This window comes from Dunckerocampus dactyliophorus, chromosome 6 (genome assembly GCF_027744805.1).
Source record: "Dunckerocampus dactyliophorus isolate RoL2022-P2 chromosome 6, RoL_Ddac_1.1, whole genome shotgun sequence".
Lineage (NCBI taxonomy): Eukaryota > Metazoa > Chordata > Actinopteri > Syngnathiformes > Syngnathidae > Dunckerocampus > Dunckerocampus dactyliophorus.
Window position 1 is genome coordinate 33,560,535 of NC_072824.1, and position 20,562 is coordinate 33,581,096.

Here is a 20,562-nt window from a genome sequence, read left to right on the forward strand (position 1 = left end):
GGTTTAAGTTTACAAGACACGTGTCTTGCAAACTTGTCTTGAAAGGACATGTTAGCTGTGTACACAGCTAACATGTTAGCTGTGTACACAGCTAACATGTCCTCAGTGCGTCATTTCTTGCTTTTCTTTGGACAATTTATCCCAAAAAATAAGATGACAAGTATGTCATCAGTAGCAAGATTTCTTCGTCTCACCGCAGCCTTTGTGTGTGTGGACAGTGTCAGGTGTGACTTGCTTCATTTCTCTGATTTGCAGCCCATGGTGTGCTGCGGGACATCATCAGGGACTACAGCAATCACGTCCTCCAAGGGCCTCAAGGCCCACCTGGTCCTCCTGGACCTCCCGGCCAAAGCCGAGGGTCTGGTTCCGATGGGGATTACACAGATCTTGTGCAGTACCTCCAAAGTAAGCGATCCCGAAGTACGAAACACGTGGAAATCTCAGTTTGAACCTCGTCCTCACCATGCTCAGCGCTTTCTAGCTCGCGGCCTGCTTCGTGACGGCGCACGCAGCAACTATGAACGCAACATTCAAGGACCACCAGGACCTCCCGGGCCTCCAGGAGCCCCCGGGTATAGCCGCTTGTTTGGTTCTCAAGCAAACGTCACCGATTTAGTGGAATTCATCAGAAGTAAGCTTTTCAGTACAACACAAACAAACAACAATGCAGAGTTAAAAAGTGCACATTTATCCTTCAGCACACGGAGCCATTGTTGGAGCACCAGGCCATCCGGGACCAAAAGGTGACATCGGATTCCCAGGTCCAAAAGGGGACAGAGGTACACCTGTACTTTAACTCATAGGAATATAGTATAGTATAGTATCTGTTATCATGGGCAGCTAAACCGTAATGCTGCTATTAACCAGTCCCTCGAACTAGCTTAGATATAAACACAGCTTTGTATGGATGCAGGTGAACCTGGTCTTCCAGGACCACAAGGGCCCAAGGGAGAGACAGGTCAGTGGTCCGCTTTATTGTTGATTGGTTTGTGAGACATCAAAATTTTATTATATGTAGATATAAAATATGTATTTGTCAATTAAATATTACATTCATATTATAGTATGTAAATATTATAAATCTTAAATTAATATTACATTCAATTATCTCTATATGAATTATACATATGTAATTAATTTATAAATAAAAATGTGATGGAATTATTTTATGTGTATGTGTGTGTAGATACAGACACACACACACACACAAATTAATTTTAAATTAAAAACACATGTATTTATATATTATGTGTTAAATTTAAGATTTTAATGAAATATATTTTTATAATTGTACAATATTTTTGCTGTTGTGTCCATACTGTGGCGACACCCACCAATATAAAAGTGTCATTCATCTTCACAAGCATCCTAACTTTTATCTTAGAATCTCTCGCAATTTCAATAAGACCATAAAGGTTAAGTGTGGGTTTATTTTTTTGGTTTTTACAGGTGACTTCTCCAGTTTTGCAAGACGGTCGAAGAGGAACGTTCTCGTGCCACACGTCTAAAAACGTAGATTTGAATTATGAGCGTGTTGCCATGCAGCGGTTCGTGTTTATTATTTTTGCATTCATTATTGCGGTATCTTCTTCGCTGTCGGGGATTATGTTTGGCATCAGTTATAAACACAAAACGTACAGGCTGGAATGAAAACAAACCAACATGTCATTGAGTGCGCATGTTTATCAAATGATATCTTGTCAATATACAGTAGATCTCCCCGCACATTCACACATCTTCAATATAAAGTTGGGGTTCATATCTGTTGGTCATGTTTAAAGACTGCCACAGCTTCGGTACACACAAAACCTTTATTAACACAAAAATTTAAATCTACATGACACAGGACACCTAAAAACTATAAATGCACCATGATTTTGAGCCGAATTACCAAACTGATATTAATTTTCATGTCATCGAGATTTGTGAAATTATGCTTTTGATGCACAAGTGCAATATAAAGAAACACTACATGCAAGTTTGTAAAAATGTGCGCAGCACGCCGTTTTTTTTTGTGCCTGACTATTAAATACATTCAGCGATACTTTCATGCCAAATACCAAGAAATGTGTTGATAAATCATGACAGCCTAAACCAGTCAGGCTCAGGTGGTGCATGAAATTCAAGAGATCGTCTTGGTTAGTCATGTCAAACAAACAACAAACAAGCTAAGTGATTCATTTCAGTTTCATTCATCATGATATTGATATGTTCATGAACTGTACAAATGCTTCTAAAGTAGGAATGCTCCGATCAGTATTGGGGGATTTCTGTAAAAAATAAATAAAATTGTGTGATCACTTGTGGCTAGCACTGACTATCGCGGCCCACCGCGACCCAATCGGGTAGCGTACTATCCTGATTTAACTAACGTCTTTGGCAGTGTGGTCCTCCCGCTTCGTTCAAATCACCAACAATCATGTCTGCCGGGTGGAAGCTAACTGCTAACACATATCAAAGCTTTAATTCTGAATTTGAGGGAGTATGGTGAGTTTTGGAGGCTCACAATCACAGCAGCTAACAACCCGAAACAGAATTGAATTAATCAGAGGAGTTGAGCAGCCTTTCTCTGCGGTGGAAGACGCCGCCACGTTCGCCAAAGTCTCTTCAAAGAAAGCGTCTCATCCTCTGGAAGTTTCAGAGTGATATACGTTATCTTCAAAAAGTAAGTAAAATGTTTTTATGGGCCCTTTTTCATACATAGCCAGTAGCAGCCAGGAATTCTGGGTCCCATGAAAAAAAATGACGTTACCCCCAAATTACTAATTTTCACCTGTTTTTGGCCCCCCGGCAATCAAGGGACCTTGGGATCGCCCTGATTTTCCCCCTTTATACGGCACCCCTGGTCACTCATCATACAGTAAATAAATAGAAAAACGTATATCGTAAAAAAACGTATCAATCCATATGATCGGATCGGTATCGGCCCATTTAAATCCCGGATGATCAGAAAAACCCTGATCGGAGCATCCCTGGTAGAAATGTTTCTAACGTAGTAAAAGTTTGCATGTGACTCCTGCTGGTGAAATGCTTTATTTGGATGCTGATGAAGAAAAAAAGAATGCACACATTTGTTGTGACGCTGAATGTGCTGCTCAGGTGAATAAACGCTGCCGTTCTCTTCCCTAGATCATCAAACTGATGATTTATTCATGCGTCTGGCTGATGCTTTCACATTTACTGCTTGAGTCTCACACAAAAAGGCTTTTCGGAAAAACCCAAGAAGGGGTAATTTTTCTTGCCCCCCAATGAATCTTCTTCATGATTCTAACAGAATGATAGTATTTAAAAATAAGACAGTAAATGACATCATAATCATTTGTGAGTTGCGATCAGATGTTATGAGCAGGAAAAGCAGCAGTTCATGACCACAAGTTGCTTGCATGTCAAAGCAGACTGCCAGACTTCAGATTTCAATCCCAGCTGCAAGACAAAGTCCAGAGAGAACAAAACTCTTCTATCCTCCATGCTGGAGGTTCCAGTAGACTTCAAGGCACCGTCTTCCGTGTGTACATGAGAGGGTCGGCCTAGAAACCCGTGGACTGGACGCTGGGGATCGGGTAGAACTTGGAGATGCGACTCTGTGCGGAGGGGTTAAGGCACTCGGACTCTCCGCTCATTTTAAAAAACACTTCCTGCTCCTGCAACTTCCTAGCGAACTCTTCCTCCAGGGCCTGTGAGCCACAAAAGGAAAAAGAAGCCTCCCTTCAAAAGAAACTCAACCATAAAGCAGATGAAAGCATTTCAGGAGAAACTGTTTGACGCTGGACTGGTTTGAACTGGTTCAGAAATGCGGGCGGAGTTAGCTGACAAAAAATGGCAGCACTTGGGAGTGTAAAAATGGAGAATTTTTTATTTTTATGAACCTTTATTTAACCAGATAAAAACCCGCTGAGATCAGGATCTCTTTTGGACAAGAGGTCAGCAGCACACGTCACAAGTGTTAAACTGTACAAATTTAGAAGGTGACACTAAATAATGTATAAGAACACTCATACTTTGTAAGGTGCACGTGTTTTGTGATCATTTCAAACAAAGGCACTGTTCTTTGTCCAACAGCAAGGAACGAAAGGCTCCAAAAAGGATGATTGTTGAAATGTAGAAATATGTTGAACAATTACGAGGACCGAGGATCGAACCAGCAACTGCTCGGTTGGGAGATAACCCATTCACCTACCCGCAATTACAAATGTTCCTTTTGAGGAGGAACAATGATGTGGGGGTGAGGATTACCTTCTTCCGGGGCCGCAGCTTCTCTCGCCACTCTTTTAACTCCAGGCTGTGCTCCTCGTCCAACTCCTTCAGCTTCTGGGTCTCATGTTCGATCAGAAGATGGCACTTCTCATTCTGCCAGCAAACAAAGAGGAGGTGACATAACATACTTAGGCCTGTCACCATTATCAATGAATCAATTACCAGCACGATAAATAGAAACTAAATTGACCATTTTCAATGTATTGACCCACCTGTTCAAAAAAAAAAAAAGGCCAGCAAAAACTGAGAAATAGAGCAAGCAAGCATGATGAAACGCTAAAAAGCTGAAATGTTGATGCTAATAACACATATATTTGTCTTAAATTAGGGATGCGTCCATTGATCGGTCACCGATCAATGTCAGACGATTTCCGTTAAAAAAAACACGTTATCTGCGTATGCTGATAAACGCCTTTCAAAGTCGATCACAAAAACCGTTCGCCATGCGGCGCCACATCCTACATGTCTGCTGTGCTGGGTTGCCGACAAAAGGACCCGTCTCGTACTGCGCTGACACAGGCTACGCCAATCAATGCCAGCGTGATTGATCACTCCCTTACCAAACCTATCACCATTCGACCATTCTTGCATCTTTGTTTACACGCTTTGCCTGCCTGTCACTGCTAGTTATCCACCTAGAATCTGGCCTTCGGACTCCAAAAGTGGCTTTTTACCACAGTGACATCTTGTTTTTAAAGCAAACAAGCGCTGCGGTTAGTTCGGAGCTCGTTTTTGTCCAACGGGGAAGCCACAAGTGGATATCACGTTAATGCGGTCCGTACTAACTTTTCCAAATGTCACTGAACAACTTGACTATCTTGCTGCCATGATACTGATTGTGTCTCGTGTGGTTGTTTAATGAATAGAAACCAGCCTGTGATACCTAGCTCCTAGCTCGCCAGCTGATTCTGAGTAGTTCAACTCTTTTATTAGAACTCTTCAATTCAGACGTTCTGCCTTCATATCACAAATGAGCACAAAATAGCATCAAGGCGATAGCCGCACTGTTTGAGTGGAGATGAGCAAGCCGGACACTCGACTCAATCTGGTTTAAGTTGAGCAGGATAGACTTTATTTAATAAAAATACTTATTTGTATTATTTTATTCTGTTCATTTTGTTATCTGGAGCTAAAAAATAATGATTGAACAGTTTGTTTCCTACGACGTACTATTAGGGCCACATTGAAAAAAAATCTGAGATTTCAGAGAATAAAGTCGTAAATGAAGAATAAAGTGGTCATATGACGCGTCATATGTGTCGCAGGGAAAACAGAACACAGCTCTTCAGGCAGGCTTTTATTTATAATGTGGCAGCAAAACAGCAGTTTAGCATTTAGCATACAGATTAGCTTCTGCCTTCCTTACCCCGCCCCCTCCACATGCCCAAGACCAAAGGTCACACCCCTTTTCATAGCTGTCTCAGGCAATGCCTGTAATATAAACTCACCAGTTTTTTCTTGTAAATTTATGACTTTATTCTCAGAATCTCAGATTATTTGAAATACTCCGTCGGAGCAGACGCTGCCTGAGACAGCTATGATAACGGGGGACTTATGTGACCTTTGGCAAAGGTTATATCAAGACTTTTTTTCTCGTAAATTTACAACTTTTTTTCTTGTTTATCCTCGTAAAGTTACGACTTTATTCTCGAAATATTAGATTTGTTTTTTCCCCCAATGTGGCCCTAATACTCGGCCGTAATAATCGTGTTACGCCAAAACACGCATCAAATTAAATTCAGGTTTGTGTCAAAAAAAAAAAAAAGGACAGTCCGTTTATTTTTTAACAATGACATACTAGCCAGGGCCAATATTACTCCTCATAAATAAGGTCAAACATGTACAGTTAATCCATTTGAAGGATTAGGATGAGGATAGGCAGCATACCTACTTTAAATGTAAGCATCATGTTTTCAGCAATGTCAAGAAACTAAGAAATCCTTCATCATGGCTTGTTCACCTGACGTCTGCTAAAAGTCGCAAGTGTACAAGCAGCGCTTTGAACGTTGTCGTTCATGCCGACGTAATTCATCCAGACTGAGCTGCGTGGAGTGCTTGCATCAGAAATAAACGTACTTGCAGTTGTTGAAGCTCTCTGACGTTGGCGTCGCAGTTGAGCTGCAGGTCTCGCATCTGGTTCTCGTGCTTCTGATGCTGGTGGAGTCGTTCGTTCTTCTGCCTCTTCTCTTCCTGAAAAGCAAACTGGAAAGAAAGAAAAAAGAAGTTTGGTTATGTTTTCAGAATGGCTGTAGTATGAGCTGACTTACCTGTTTGACCTTCTCCCGCTCCTGCTCGGGGGTGATGGCCGCTCCGGTGATGCGAAGGCTCTTCTTGAACATGGCCATGCGGGTCTTGGCATCACTGCGTTGGATCTTCGGCAGCCTGGCTCTCTCCTGGGTCTGCTTGTTCTTCATCTCTTCCACCAGGCGCTGGTTATAGCGCTGCATTTGCTCCATCTCCTGCAGAGGACAAAATTAAAAACATGAACCCAAAGAACTTGAAAAAGCACAAGGTGTCCAATGAGGCGAGCATAAAAAGGAGTGTTAGCAAAGTTTTCATGATGGAGACACGGCACATTCAACGAACCACTGATGACACACATGACCTGAAGACACTCATCCACGCACCTTCTCGTGTCTTTTCAGCAACTGATGTCTTTGCATGAAGTACTGGTCTTTCAGCTGCTGCTTCAACAGCTGGTGTTTCTCCTGCAGATGGCGCTCCTCTAGCTCCCACATGGCCGCCTCCCTTGCTGTGTGCAGACACGCACGCACACGTGTGCCCGAGGTCAACAAGTGGAGCAGCAAAAATATACAAATAACCTTTTTTGTTTTTCAACATACGTAAGTACTCAGGGTGTCACAAGATCTCGGAAGATTGAAAAGGAAAGATTTCGTGTTCAGAAAAAAAAAGTCTCACGGGTGCGAGGCCTGGGATGTTAAGAAATAAATTAATCAATCACAATAAATGAAAATGAAATTGATCATTTTTCCAAATTCAATATATCGCCATGTGCATGCGTGTCTGTTTTCCTTGTGTCCCGCCTCCAAACAGGCAGGAAGAGCGTTGACTCTGTGCATTGGTTTCAGCACCTTGGCACGTTTTGTTCCATACAACGCATGAATGGAGAAAGTCTCTTTGTGTTGGTGGGTGAAGGCGGGGCTACTAGCATACACACAGAGTGCAGAAGAGTGTAGCCTCGTCAGGAGGTAACTTAGAAATGAAATGAGTAGATTGCAGTATATTGGCTTTTTTCATTGTACTTTTCTTTAAAGTAAAGTTAAAATCTCATCTCATCTTCTTATTGTAGGCCCGATCTCGTGCATCGTCTCGTCTCATGACACCCCAACAAAGCACCAAAAGAAAGGTGTGTGTGTGTGTGTGTGTTGAATAAAGGATCTGAGGGATTCAAAAATGAACATACATGCTAAAATAAAACACTTCACACCTTTTCTTGATAAACAGTCTTCCAGCCTAATTTGGCAACCAAATCCTTCAGACCAACTTCTTCTGTTTTTTTTTTTGTTTTAACATATGATCTTAAAAATGTTTCACTTAAATCGTTGTTTGCAATAATTTGCTTACTCATCTCACTCGCTTTGCTTCTTCCTGCTCCTTTTGGACATGTGGAACTGTGAAAGAATGATTTATGAGATGTATTCCATTGGAACGTTCATGTTCAAATAAACCAAACCAAATTCCCATTTCTTCTTTTTGCATTTTTAAGCTCTACTTGGAACCTCCTTAAGATCCAACAGTGCATAATGTAAATTCTTTCAATTTTTCCAATTGGTCTTAACATTTTGATCAGAAGCGTATGTCTTATTTTGTCTTATTATGTCTACTGTATTGAGCAATATGACTGTAAATTTGACCATGGGGTGTTACTTCATGTCTAGAGGGATCTAATAATGTAAAAAAAAAAAACATAGAAGGTTGTAAACAACTTTTCTATGAGCCAACTATGAAAATATTCCATTTATAAAAAAGGAATCCTATTTCACAAAAATTCACTTATCACAGTCCAGTCTGAACCCAATTAATCAGGATAAACAAGGGATTCAACTATTATACAGTAGTATAGTATTTTAGGGGGACAACATAAATAGCCATATCTTACAGTCTTTCCATTTATTGTCATGAAAGAATATGGACAAAGCGTGTAGCCTGTCATTACAAATCCGTAGAGTAGAAGTCAGTAACTTTGCTTCTTAACATACCGTCTACGCACCACGTGAAAACACATTCACCGGCTTTGTGTTTGTGTCCCAATTTACGGGTATGTGAGATCGGGTCTCACATCAGCCTGACAGTGAAGGAGTACTGAGGGCCACTCCATTAGATGCTTTGGACATTTGAAGGTGTGAAATAAACATGGCCCCTGTTCAGGCTCCCATGACTCGGTTTAACAAGTATTTGTCAGAAGTGTTGTTGCTCCTAGCCTATGAAGTCCCGTGTGGTGCTTAAAATGCCACAATAAGCTGCTGTACACTTATGGAACAATACAGAAGGATTATTACTTATCTCACTCGAGGTGCATGTGACACAACATGCTAGGAGTCACGATGTATGGGGGGGAAATGCTCCGGTAATACAATAACACTCGGACACTCGACACGTGTCTGAGGATGTCCAGCGAAGGCCACGTAGTGAAGATGAAAAGATGCAAGGGCCACTTTGATATTTAGTACAGCAACACATGGAGATATGCTAAGAAGTTACTGTATATATAATGAAAGAAAAACTGTATTATTAATATGAACTTCCATCTTGGCTTTCCCCCCCATTTTTGCTGGGTTTTTTAAAAAAATATTCCAAATATTTGAACTTTTGTCTTAAATAATCTTTGAGTTTTCTTTTCGTAATATTCTGACTTTTTTCCCCACAATATTTTAACTTTCCCATAATACAACTTTTGTCTTTTGTTTCTCCTCATATTATGACTTTTAAAAGTAAAATTTTTTCTTTAATATTTCAACTCTGTTACTAAAATAGCATTACTTTTCCTCAATATTACCAATTCATTCTCATAAAATTGCAACTTTTTTTCTTGTTACAACTTTTTTCTTTTAATATTTGGACTTCTTGTAAAATGACATCTGTTTTTGGATTTCTGCTGTTATTTTTTTTTTTAATTGAAACTTTTCGTGTAGGTTTTCTTGGTGTAATTACTTGCTTTGCTCCCATAATATCCTAACTGTATTCTCATAACATTATAAACTTTTCTGTAACCTAATTTTCACAAAATTTACAACTTTAACTGTTGTTTTGTTCATACATTGTAAATTGTACAATTACAAAAAATAAGGGCTTTTTTCTTTCATATTTCAACTTTATGCTACTAAAATGATGTTACAGTCAAACCTGTCTTAGAGGCCACCTTTATAAAACGGCCACCTGCCTATAGCAGCCACTGAAAAATCCCCCGCAGCAAATTTACATGTTATAGACCCTGTGTATAGCAGTCACCTGTCCAACGCGGCCAGCGGCCACTCATTTTGTCTCCCTTGGTCAATATCTGACCGCATATAGCGGCCAAATTACCGACTCAAGTAAAAGCTTCATGCACGAAAAAGTTTGGTTTTTCAATCAATGAAGCCGTTGTGTGTAGACTTTAATTACTGAGTCCTAGCTCAGTCACAATCATTCACAAGATCCACACAAACTGTCAGTTGTTCCTCATAAAAAAGCCGTCTTCTTTTGAGCTTGCTATTTCCTGGTCAAACATGTAACTTTAAGAGCATTTGCACCAAAACATTACCGCAAAGTAGGCTGGGAACAGGACGTGCTCCCAGCGACGCTACAATAAAAAAAAACATACGCGAGCATGCATGCGGCAGCGGGAGCAAAACTGAGATCGGTTGTGCTTAATTGAAGTATTTTAGAATGTACTCACGGTATTTTTGATCAATCCTCATCCACAAATCCATCAAAGTCCTCATCTTCTGTATTCGACACAAAAAAAGCCGTCTTCTTTTCCGTTCGCTACTAGTCTGTTAACTTGTCAGCGTTATTCAGCTCCGAAGCAAAGAAGGAAACTTCTACTGTTGCTTCTGCCAACTTTATTTATTGAACGCGGCCACCAGACAGCAGCTCAGAACACACACATCTCTCAGCATCGTCTCTCCTTCCTGCTTGCCCACAAGGCAAAGGTTAAACAAGCCCCACTACATAGCTGTCCAGCCATTGCCTGTAAGAAATGACACTGTTTATTTCCTGGTGTGAGACAATGTGCACTGGTCAATACTGTAATGCCGCTTGTTGTGGGGAAGGAGAGACTCACGTCGCCGATGCACTTTAATGGCTTTATTAACAGCGGAGAACACTGCAGGACTTTACATCCACGCCAACATAAACACACTTCCCAACTCTCTCCAAACTCACAGCTAGCACTGAGCTTAGCTCTCCTGCTCGGGACGCCCACCGTCACTTCCTGATGAACTAAAGCTGTAATGACACTCTGCCGTATAAAAAGTAAAATATTAAAAACAAGCGTAAGACATTACTAGCACAGCTTTGTTCTGTGGGTGGTGGATATATTCTATCAGTTATTATTAAGCCTCTAGCTTCCTTTTAGTAAGTAAAAGCCTTGGCTATGATTGCACTACATTGTCATGTAGACCTACAAAGTACACTTGGAAGAATAAGAGGTGAATAAATGTATTGCAACTGATGTGAAACTGATGAGGGGTAGGATTAAATAAGCTTTTCTTCTTCCTACTCCTTTTTGGACGTGCAAAATTGTGAATTGTACTATGTGATGTGCTACTGTTTGACTCATGCATGTTCAGGATTAAAACAATGAACCATGATAATAACAAGCTTAGTAGTGCTGTACAACTTTTATCCGCAGTCCGCAGTGCCCTCTACTGGTCAACATTATTATTATTATTATTATTTTTTCCCCCTTTTTTTTCTTTTTTTCCCCCTCTACTGGTCAACATTCAAACTGGACGCCAACCTGTCTATAGAGGCCACCTGTCTATAGGGGCCACTTTTGCAGACTCCCTCTAGTGGCCGCTATAGACAAGTTTGACTGTATTTTTCCTCATATTACATAATTCTTGTAAAATTACAACTTTTCTTGTTAGATTATAAATGTTTGGTCTAAATATTTGGACTTTATTCCTGTAAAAGTACATCATTTTTTTTCATTACAGCTGTTTTATTTTAACTTTGTACTTGTACATTTTCTTCTTGTAATTATGAATTTATTCCCATAATATTTTAACTTCTTGTAACAACCTCCAAATGAATTTTCCAAAAATGACAAACTTGTTGTTTTGTTTCTTTCTCATAATGTTACGACTTTAAAAACATATATGCAGATATATCTGCCTATAAGACCCACTAAAAATACTGCTCCCACTAGACTGCTGGATTGTATTACTGATGTAAAGCAGTGGCTGGATAAGAACTTTTTACATTTAAATGACAGCAAAACAGAGTGTATTTTATTTGGCATGTCACCAACATTGCACACTGTCACAGCAAACTTCAGCTCTCTGGCCCGCTTTTTTAAACCAGATGTAAAAAATCTTGGGGTCATTTTCGACAGTGGATTCAAATTCGACAAACAGATTAGCTCTGTCATTAGGACGAGCTTCTTTCAGCTCCGTTTTCTGGCTAAAGTGAAGCCTTTTTTAGGTCAGCAAGATCTTGAGAAAGCGATCCATGCTTTCATCAGCACAAGACTGGACTACTGCAACGCACTTTACGTTGGCCTGAGCCAGACCTCAATTTCACGTCTGCAGCTGGTCCAGAACGCTGCTGCCCGGTTTTTAACAAACACGCCCAGACGTGAGCACATCACCCCGGTGCTGTCGTCACTCCACTGGCTTCCAGTTCGTTTTAGAATCGATTTTAAAATTTCAGTATTTGTTTTTAATGCCATTAACGGCCTTGCTCCGTCGTACCTGTCGGAGCTTTTAACTATCCGCAATCACGGCAGGGCCCTGCGTTCCTCAGGACAGCTTCTGTTAGAAGTCCCACGGGCAAAATACAAACAGTGGGGCGATTGCTGTTTCTCCGTCGCTGCTCTCAGACTGTGGAACAAACTGCCCACTGATATTCGCACCACTACTGAAGTCGGCCTTTTTAAATAGAAATTGAAAACTCATTTATTTAGACAGGCGTTCAACACCGACTAGGGCGGTCTTGTATTTATTTTCATTTTATGCATATTTATTTCTTGTTGACTCCCATTTTATGTACTTTTAAAGGCTTTTAGCACTCTGCAGCACTGAAGCACTTTCTTATAGAGTTTTTATTTTGTGTTTACTTTGTGTTTATGTTCTGTTTTTATGCTGTCTTCTTATGTATCGTCTTATTGTAAAGCACTTTGGGAGCCTGTGGGCTATTGTAAAGCGCTATATAAATAAACTTTGATTGATTGATTGATATACATGTAACATATTTTTTCTTTAATATTTCAACTTTATGTTACTAGAATGACGTTATTTTTCCTCATATTACAACATTATTCTTGTAAAATCACAACTTTCTTGTTAGATTATAACTTTTCTCTTAATATTTTCAGTAAAACAGGTAGTTCTGCTATACAATGAAATTCTTGCTCTGTTCATTCTCCCAGTTTAATTTTTTATTTTTCTTGTTAAATTATATTTTTAGAATGTGTTGCGGGCAAATAAAAAAAAAAAAAATAAAAAAAACAGCTGTGGACCACAAATGGCCCCCAGGCTTCACTTTGTACACCCTTGAGTTAAGGCCTGTGACAAATGGACTCGAGGTGTGATTCCATACTTGAGCACTACATTACATTACACTGCACTGCATTACATTACATTTACTACGTACTACCGTATTTTCACAACCATAAGGCGCTTAAAAGTCTTAAATTTTGTCCAAAATACGGAATTAGAGGTTTAGTCTTAAATTGGGTTAAAAGCTACCTAGCAAAGAGGAAACAATTTGTAAAGCTAGGAGAATATACATCTGGGAGTCTACACAATACGTGTGGAGTACCACAGGGGTCCATACTGGGACCAAAACTGTTTAACTTGTACATTAACGACATTTGCAAAGTAACTAACAACTTAAAATTGGTCTTATTCGCCGATGATACCACTGCTTTCTGTTCTGGTGAAAGCACACAAGAACTCATTAAAAAGGTCAAGGATGAAATGGTCATATTAAAGTCATGGTTTGACAAGAATAGATTATCTCTGAATTTAAGTAAAACTAAAATAATGCTATTTGGTAATAGTAGAAAGGACACGTACGACCAAATACAAATTAATGGAACGGATATTGAAAAAGTGGAAGAATATAAATTCCTTGGGGTTATAATAGATGAAAAAATGAGTTGGAAATCTCATATTAAATATATACAGCAAAAGGTGGCGAGAAATATCTCTATATTGAATAAAGCAAAATATCTTCTTGATCAAAAATCACTCCACACTCTGTACTGTTCCTTAGTATTTCCATATCTAACGTATTGTGTGGAGATATGGGGAAATAACTACAAAAGTAATCTTCACTCACTCACTGTACTGCAAAAAAGATCTGTGAGGATAATTCATAATGCCAAGTATAGAGAACATACAAACCCTTTATTTTTAAAATCACAGATATTAAAATTCGCAGATTTAGTACACTTTCAAACCGCTAGAATAATGTATAAAGTTAATAATAACTCGTTACCCAAAAATCTAATCAAGTATTTCTCAATCAGAGAGGAGAAATATGATCTTAGAGGAAAATTAAACCTAAAACATTTATATGCGAGAACAACGCTGAAAACCCATAGCATTTCCGTGTGTGGAATTAAATTATGGAACGGATTGAGTAAAGAACTCAAACAATGTACAGAGATGAGCAAATTCAAAAAACAATACAAGCAGTTGATGTTTGCCAAATACAAGGCAGAAGAGTCCTGATTGTTCTGTCAGGTTTGTTATTTTATTTTATTTATTTATTTTTTTATTTTCTATTTTATTTTATTTTATTTTATTTTTTATTTATTTAATTAAATTTTATTTGTTATTTATTTATTTATTTATTTATTTTTTTTTTTTATAATTTTCTTTGTTGTGTTTAAAAAAAAAAAAAAAAAAAAAGCTTTGTTCTTATTTATTTATTTATTTATTTAGTATTGTCATCATATTATCATTATTATGAATGTTCTCTCTTTTTTTGGGGGGACGGTTATCTCACCGTTATCTATTATGTGTTATCCTGACTATCACTGAAAACATGACATGGAATCCAGGAAGTGAACTACATGTACTGTACTAGATGTAGAATGGATGGGGGGTAGGATTAAATAAGCTTTGCTTCTTCCTACTCCTTTTGGACATGTGGAACTGTCAAAAAATGATTCACGAGATGTATTCCATTGTAACCTTCATGTTCAAATAAACTAAACCAAACCAAACCAAACCAAAATGGGCGGGGCGCCTTATAATGCGGCGTGCCTTATGTGTATACAGAGTTCCAAAATCTGTAAGTGTTGCTGTGTGACTTTTATGAGCTCTCCGCTCGACTGATTGGGAGCGTCTCCTGCCGACACGCTGCTTGTATAGAGGAAAGGAAAGGTGGACGTGAAAGAGGACGCTAAAGGCACGCCCCAGTAGTTATATAAGTATATTTTATGAAAAGGTGCCATCTATCCATCAAGGCTAGGACTACCGTGGTGCAGCAACATCCAGCGGATTACAAGGAAAGCTGGCCATCTTCCGCTCCTACTGCAGTAAAAATATGCAAACAACTACTACCCAACTACAGTACATCACCAGCATGGACGACGTGCCGCTCACTTTCCACATCCCGGTGAACCACATTGTGTGGAGAGGACCAGGACGGTAGATACACACAACGGGACACAAGAAGTCGGCTTTTTGTTGTGCTTGGTTGCCATGGTAATGGACAGAAACTGCCACCTCTGGTGATTTTTAAGAGGAAGACGCTGCCTAAAGAAAAGTTTCCAGCCGGACCAATCAAAGGGGCTGGAAGGACGAGGAGAAAATGGCTGAGTGGCTAAGTGACGTGTACGGAAAGAGACCGGATGTTTTTTTCCCACGCGTCACCAAAGCCGCTGTGAAAAACCAAGTGCAGCAAATGAACTCGGAGCTTGACATCATTCCAGGAGGCTTGATGAAGGAACTCCAACCTCTGGACATCGGTGTAAACACGGTGTTTAAAGTGAAGTTGCGAGCGGTGTGGGAGCGATAGATGACAGCTAGCGAACACAGCTTCACTAAGACTGGGAGGCAGGCCCGGTCAACTTACGCCACAATTTGTGAATAGATTGTGGATGCTTGGGCTAACGTGTCTAATGCACTGTTGTTGGAGCTTTCACAAAAGCCGGCATCATTTCTGAGGCGCCGCACGGCAACGAGACTGACTGACAATGATGACAGGGAAACTGGTGTGTTTGATGGAGAACTTGCCCCGCTGTTCATTTGGGATACAGAAGATGAGGACTTTGATGGATTTGTGGATGAGGATTGATAAAATAAGGTGAAAAATAACGTGAGTACATTGTTTAAGACTTCAATTAAGTACAACCCAACTCAGTTTTGCTCCCGCTGCCTTTTTAAAAACATACAATAGTATGTATGCTAGCGTATTGCAACGTCGCTGGGAGCACTTCCTGTTCCCCAGTGTGCTTTGCCGTAGTGTTTTGGTGCAAATGCTCTTAAAGTTACATATTTGAGCTACATAGTTGTTAGTTATTGTTCTGCAAAAATAGCAGAAGTGTCTTGTCCTGTCTTGTACATTGTACATTTAAGTAGTGTCTTGCTTGAATGACTATCGCCCTATAGCACTCACTCCTATTGTAATGAAGTGCTTTGAAAGGATAGTCATGGCCCACATCAAAAAGAGCATCCCGGCCACTGTGGACCCTCTACAGTTTGCATATCGCCAGAACCGGTCCACGGATGATGCAATCAACACTGCCATCCACACAGCCCTTTCTCACCTACAGGGCCAGAACACATATGTCAGAATGCTATTTATAGACTATAGCTCTGCTTTTAACACTGTCATCCCCCACAAACTCACAAATAAGCTCCTCACACTTGGCCTGTCACCCTCCCTCTGTAACTGGGTGTTTAACTTTCTAAACAGGCAGGCCCCGGTCAGTCAGAGTCCACAACTGCACATCCTGCTCAAGAATTGTGAGCACTGGGACCCCACAGGGGTGTGTGCTGAGTCCACTCCTCTACGCGCTCTTCACCTATGATTGCGTGGCCTCCCACAACAACACCAGCATCATTAAATTTGCGGATGACACTACAGTCATCGGCCTGATCACTGGTGGTGTTGAAACATCATACAGAAGAGAGGTAGCGGACCTCATAGCTTGGTGTCGTGATAACAATCTCCTTCTCAATACAGATAAGACTAAAGATATGATCATCGACCCAAGAACACGGGAAAAGGAGCCGCATAGACCCCTGTTTATTGATGAGACTGAGGTGGAGAGGGTGAAAACCTTCAAGTTCTTTGGCACACACATCAGCGAGGACCTCACCTGGTCTCACAACACCCAACAAATTATGAAGTCCCAAAGGAGACTGTACTTCCTGAGAAGACTGAGGAAATTTGGCATGTCCACCACAATCCTGAGTTGCTTCTACAGATGCACTATGGAAAGTGTCCTTACAGCCTCCATCACTGTTTGGTACGGTAACTGTACAACACAAGATAGGAAGGCACTCCAGCGGGTGATCAAGACCTCACAGAACATTGTTGGGGCAGCCCTCCCCTCACTGCAAGACATTTATAAATCTAGAGTCCTACGCAGAACACACAACCTCATCAAGGACAGCACACATCCACAACACTCATTATTCACACTCCTACCGTCAGGCAGACGCTACAGGAGTTTGAAGTCCAGGACCACAGCTTTTACCCACAGGCCATCAGGCTTCTCAACGAAGCACTCACACACGCTGCACGCAACACACACTTTATTTATTTATTTGTATTATTTATCTGTATCTGTCTCTTCTGTTGTTGTTGCTTAATTTATTGGTACATATGTATATGTTCTTATTCTTTTTCTTGTGTTTTCCTTCTTTTCTTGGGAGAATGAACAGAATAAGAATTTCATTGCATAGTATAACTGCCTGTTTTACTGTGCATATGACAATAAAACTCTTGAATCTTGAATCTGTTTTTGCGTTGCTGTGTGATGTTTTTAGTTGTGCACCATGACTGAGACTGTTGTGTTGAGTGATGACCATCCTGATTTCTAGTGGCTTTGATAAACTCAATGAGAGTTCTGCTCTTAATCTGTCTAAAGAAATAAAGCACTGTTGCTTCCTCACTGACTTCTGAGCGACACGGTGTGTTTTAGCGTGCATACCTGCGCCCAATAATACGGTGCACCTTGTATATGTGTTAAATACAGAAATAGCACCTGGAACTGAGACTGTGCCTTTTAATACGATGCGCCTTGTGGTCATGAAAATACGGTAATATAATAAACGAAAACAATCCCGGTCCTCCATTGTACTCCAGCATGAGAATGCAACACCTACTGGATTACCTCTAAGAAGCTGCTGCTTGTGATTCAGGCAGTCTCTCTCGATGGTGGCCAGCTCATGTTTGTGCTGCTGGATAATTTTCTTCAGAGCACTGTCCAGATCCTGTTGCTGCTTCTGAACAAACTCTTGCTCCTATGTGAAGATGTGACAGACAAAGGAAGCTCTGATGCTTTCACTGGGGGTGCAACCATACAGAAAATTCATAGTTCAGAACAAAGAATAAAGTTGCAATTTTAGGAGATACAAGGCACTATCCTCCACACACACACAAGCAAACAAGTGCAAAAGGTCAAAGGTTTGGAAGCTGCAGTCAGTGTACCTGATCATCAATATTGTGCGGTTTGTAAAAATGATGCGTGCAAGGGTAAGGTTGAACATTGGCTTTACGTTGCACACGGCACCCTCATTACTTCCTCTTGAATAATATCCTCTTTAATACACTTCCTCATTGCATTTCTAACATGCTCTGAAGACAGTCTCCCTTCCTGTTTGGCCAGGAAAGGAAGTCATAAGCCGTAGATGGAAGTAAGCTCCGGTCCGGTCGCTCCAAATTTGCTTAATAACAAGCATCTAAGTCAAATAAATTCTGTATAACAGGGGAATTGTATATCACACTTCTCCCTAGCAGAGTAAATCTGTTGAGCACTTGAGGGCATTTAGATCTACAATTCTATCGGCCTTAAAGGCTGGACAGGACAGGGGTATGAAAAAAAAAAAAAGGAAGTAAGGGAAAAGCCAGGTCTTGATTTGTTATTTGTAAAAGGGTATCTATTCAAGTGGCAGGCTACACTGCATACACGAAAAGATTAAAGAGACACTTATTAATGTTTATACACTGCTCAAAAAAATTAGAGGATCACTTTGAAAACACATCAGATCTAAACTGATAGAAAAATGATCTTGAATATCTTTCCTGATAATAAGTGGGTGATGTATTAGTAACAAAATTGTAGATTTTGGCAGCCCTCCCCTCACTGCAAGACATTTATACATCTAGAGTCCTACGCAGAACACACAACCTCATCAAGGACAGCACACATCCACAACACTCATTATTCACACTCCTACCATCAGGCAGACGCTACAGGAGTTTGAAGTCCAGGACCACAAGGCTGGCAAACAGCTTTTACCCACAGGCCATCAGGCTTCTCAATGAAGCACTCAGACACGCCACACGCAACACACACTCATAGCACTTTATTTATTTATTTATTTATTTGTATTATTTACTTGCATTAATGTCTCTTCTGTTGTTGTTGCTTAATTTCTTGGTATTTATGTATATGTGTTTATGTTTCTTATGTTCTTATTCTTTCTTGTGTTTTTCTTTCTTTTCCTTGGGAGAATGAACAGAATAAGATTTTCATTGCATGGTATAACTGCTGTTTTACCATGCACATGACAATAAAACTCTCTTGAATCTTGAAAATGATGCCACATAATTTGATAGAAATGAAAATGATCACCCTTAGAGGGGGGAAATCAAAGACACCCAAAAAATGAACGTGAAAAATGATGCAGCAGACTGGTCCATTTAGCTAAAATGTCAACTCAAAATGATTCTCAATAGTTTGTGTGGCCCCCACGTGCTTGTACGCATGCCTGACAACGTTGGGGCATGCTCCTAATGAGACTACGGATGGTGTCCTGGGGGATCTCATCACAGATCTGGACCAGGGCATCACTGCGGTACCTGGACGCATGGAGGAGATTCCAGGAGACAGGTAGTTACTCCAGGAGAGCTGGACAGGGCCGTAGAAGGTCCTTCAACCCTCAGCAGCATCGGTATCTGCTCTGTTGTGCAAGGAGGAACAGGATGAGCACTGCCAGAGCCCTACAAAATGACCTCCAGCAGGCCACTGGTGTGAATGTTTCTGACCAAACAATCAGAAACAGGCTCCATGAGGGTGGCCTTGAGGGCCCGACATCCTGTAGTGGGCCCTGTGCTCACTGCCCAGCACCGTAGAGCTCCATTGGCATTTGCCATAGACCACCAGAAGTGGCAACTACACCACTGGTGCCCTGTGCTCTTCACTGATGAGAGCAATTTCAACCTGAGCACATGCGACAGACGTGAAAGGGTCTGGAGATGCCGTGGAGAACGTTATCCTGCCTGCAACATCATTCAGCATAACCGGTTTGGTGGTGGGTCAGTGATGGTCTGGGGAGGCATATCCCTGGAAGGACGCACAGACCTCTACAGGTTAGATAATGGCACCCTGACTGCTATTAGGTATCGAGATGAAATCCTTGGACCCATTGTCATAACCTACGCTGGTGTAGTGGTTCCTGGGTTCCTCCTGGTCCACGACAATGCCCGACCTCATGTGGCTAGTGTATGCAGGTAGTTCCTGGAGGATGAAGGAATTGATACCATTGACTGGCCCCCACGTTCACCTGACCTAAACCCAATAGAACACCTCTGGGATATTATCTTTAGGTCCATCCGGCGCTGCCAGGTTGCTCCTCAGACTGTCCAGAAGCTCATTGATGCCCTGGTCCAGATCTGGGAGGAGATCCCCAGGACGCCATCCGTAGTCTCATTAGGAGCATGCCCCGACATTGTCAGGCATGCGTACAAGCACGTGGGGGCCACACAAACTACTGAGAATCATTTTGAGTTGCTACAATGACATTTTAGCTAAATGGACCAGTCTGCTTCATCATTTTTTCACTTTCATTTTTGGGGTGTCTTTGATTTCCCCCCTCTATAGGGCGATCATTTTCATTTCTATCAAATTATGTGGCATCATTTTGTTACTAATACATCACGTACTTATTATCAGGA

The 20,562-nt window shown here is 40.7% G+C and overlaps 2 protein-coding genes across 3 annotated transcripts in view; one reads left to right on the top strand and one right to left on the bottom strand.

Annotated features, from left to right (window-relative positions):
* LOC129182481 (collagen alpha-1(XVII) chain-like) overlaps positions 1-8,000 on the top strand; it is a 32,851-nt gene extending 24,851 nt beyond the window's left edge. The window contains exons 46-50 of one of the 2 annotated variants that reach the window (XM_054778660.1): positions 256-405; positions 482-631; positions 699-779; positions 914-958; positions 7,565-8,000. In XM_054778660.1, the coding sequence (XP_054634635.1) occupies positions 256-405; positions 482-631; positions 699-779; positions 914-958; positions 7,565-7,644 (506 nt within the window). In that variant the 3' untranslated portion in view covers positions 7,645-8,000. Of the gene's footprint in view, positions 1-255; positions 406-481; positions 632-698; positions 780-913; positions 959-1,449; positions 3,129-7,564 lie in introns of those variants that run through there. The other variant, XM_054778661.1, reaches the window with a different exon arrangement.
* slkb (STE20-like kinase b) overlaps positions 1,448-20,562 on the bottom strand; it is a 40,078-nt gene continuing 20,963 nt past the window's right edge. Inside the window, exons 13-18 of the mRNA XM_054778676.1 lie at positions 17,777-17,906; positions 6,882-7,006; positions 6,522-6,713; positions 6,331-6,456; positions 4,234-4,347; positions 1,448-3,674 (exon numbers count right to left, since the gene is read on the bottom strand). Coding sequence (XP_054634651.1) covers positions 3,528-3,674; positions 4,234-4,347; positions 6,331-6,456; positions 6,522-6,713; positions 6,882-7,006; positions 17,777-17,906 — 834 coding nt within the window. The 3' untranslated portion in view covers positions 1,448-3,527. The remainder of the gene's footprint in view (positions 3,675-4,233; positions 4,348-6,330; positions 6,457-6,521; positions 6,714-6,881; positions 7,007-17,776; positions 17,907-20,562) is intronic.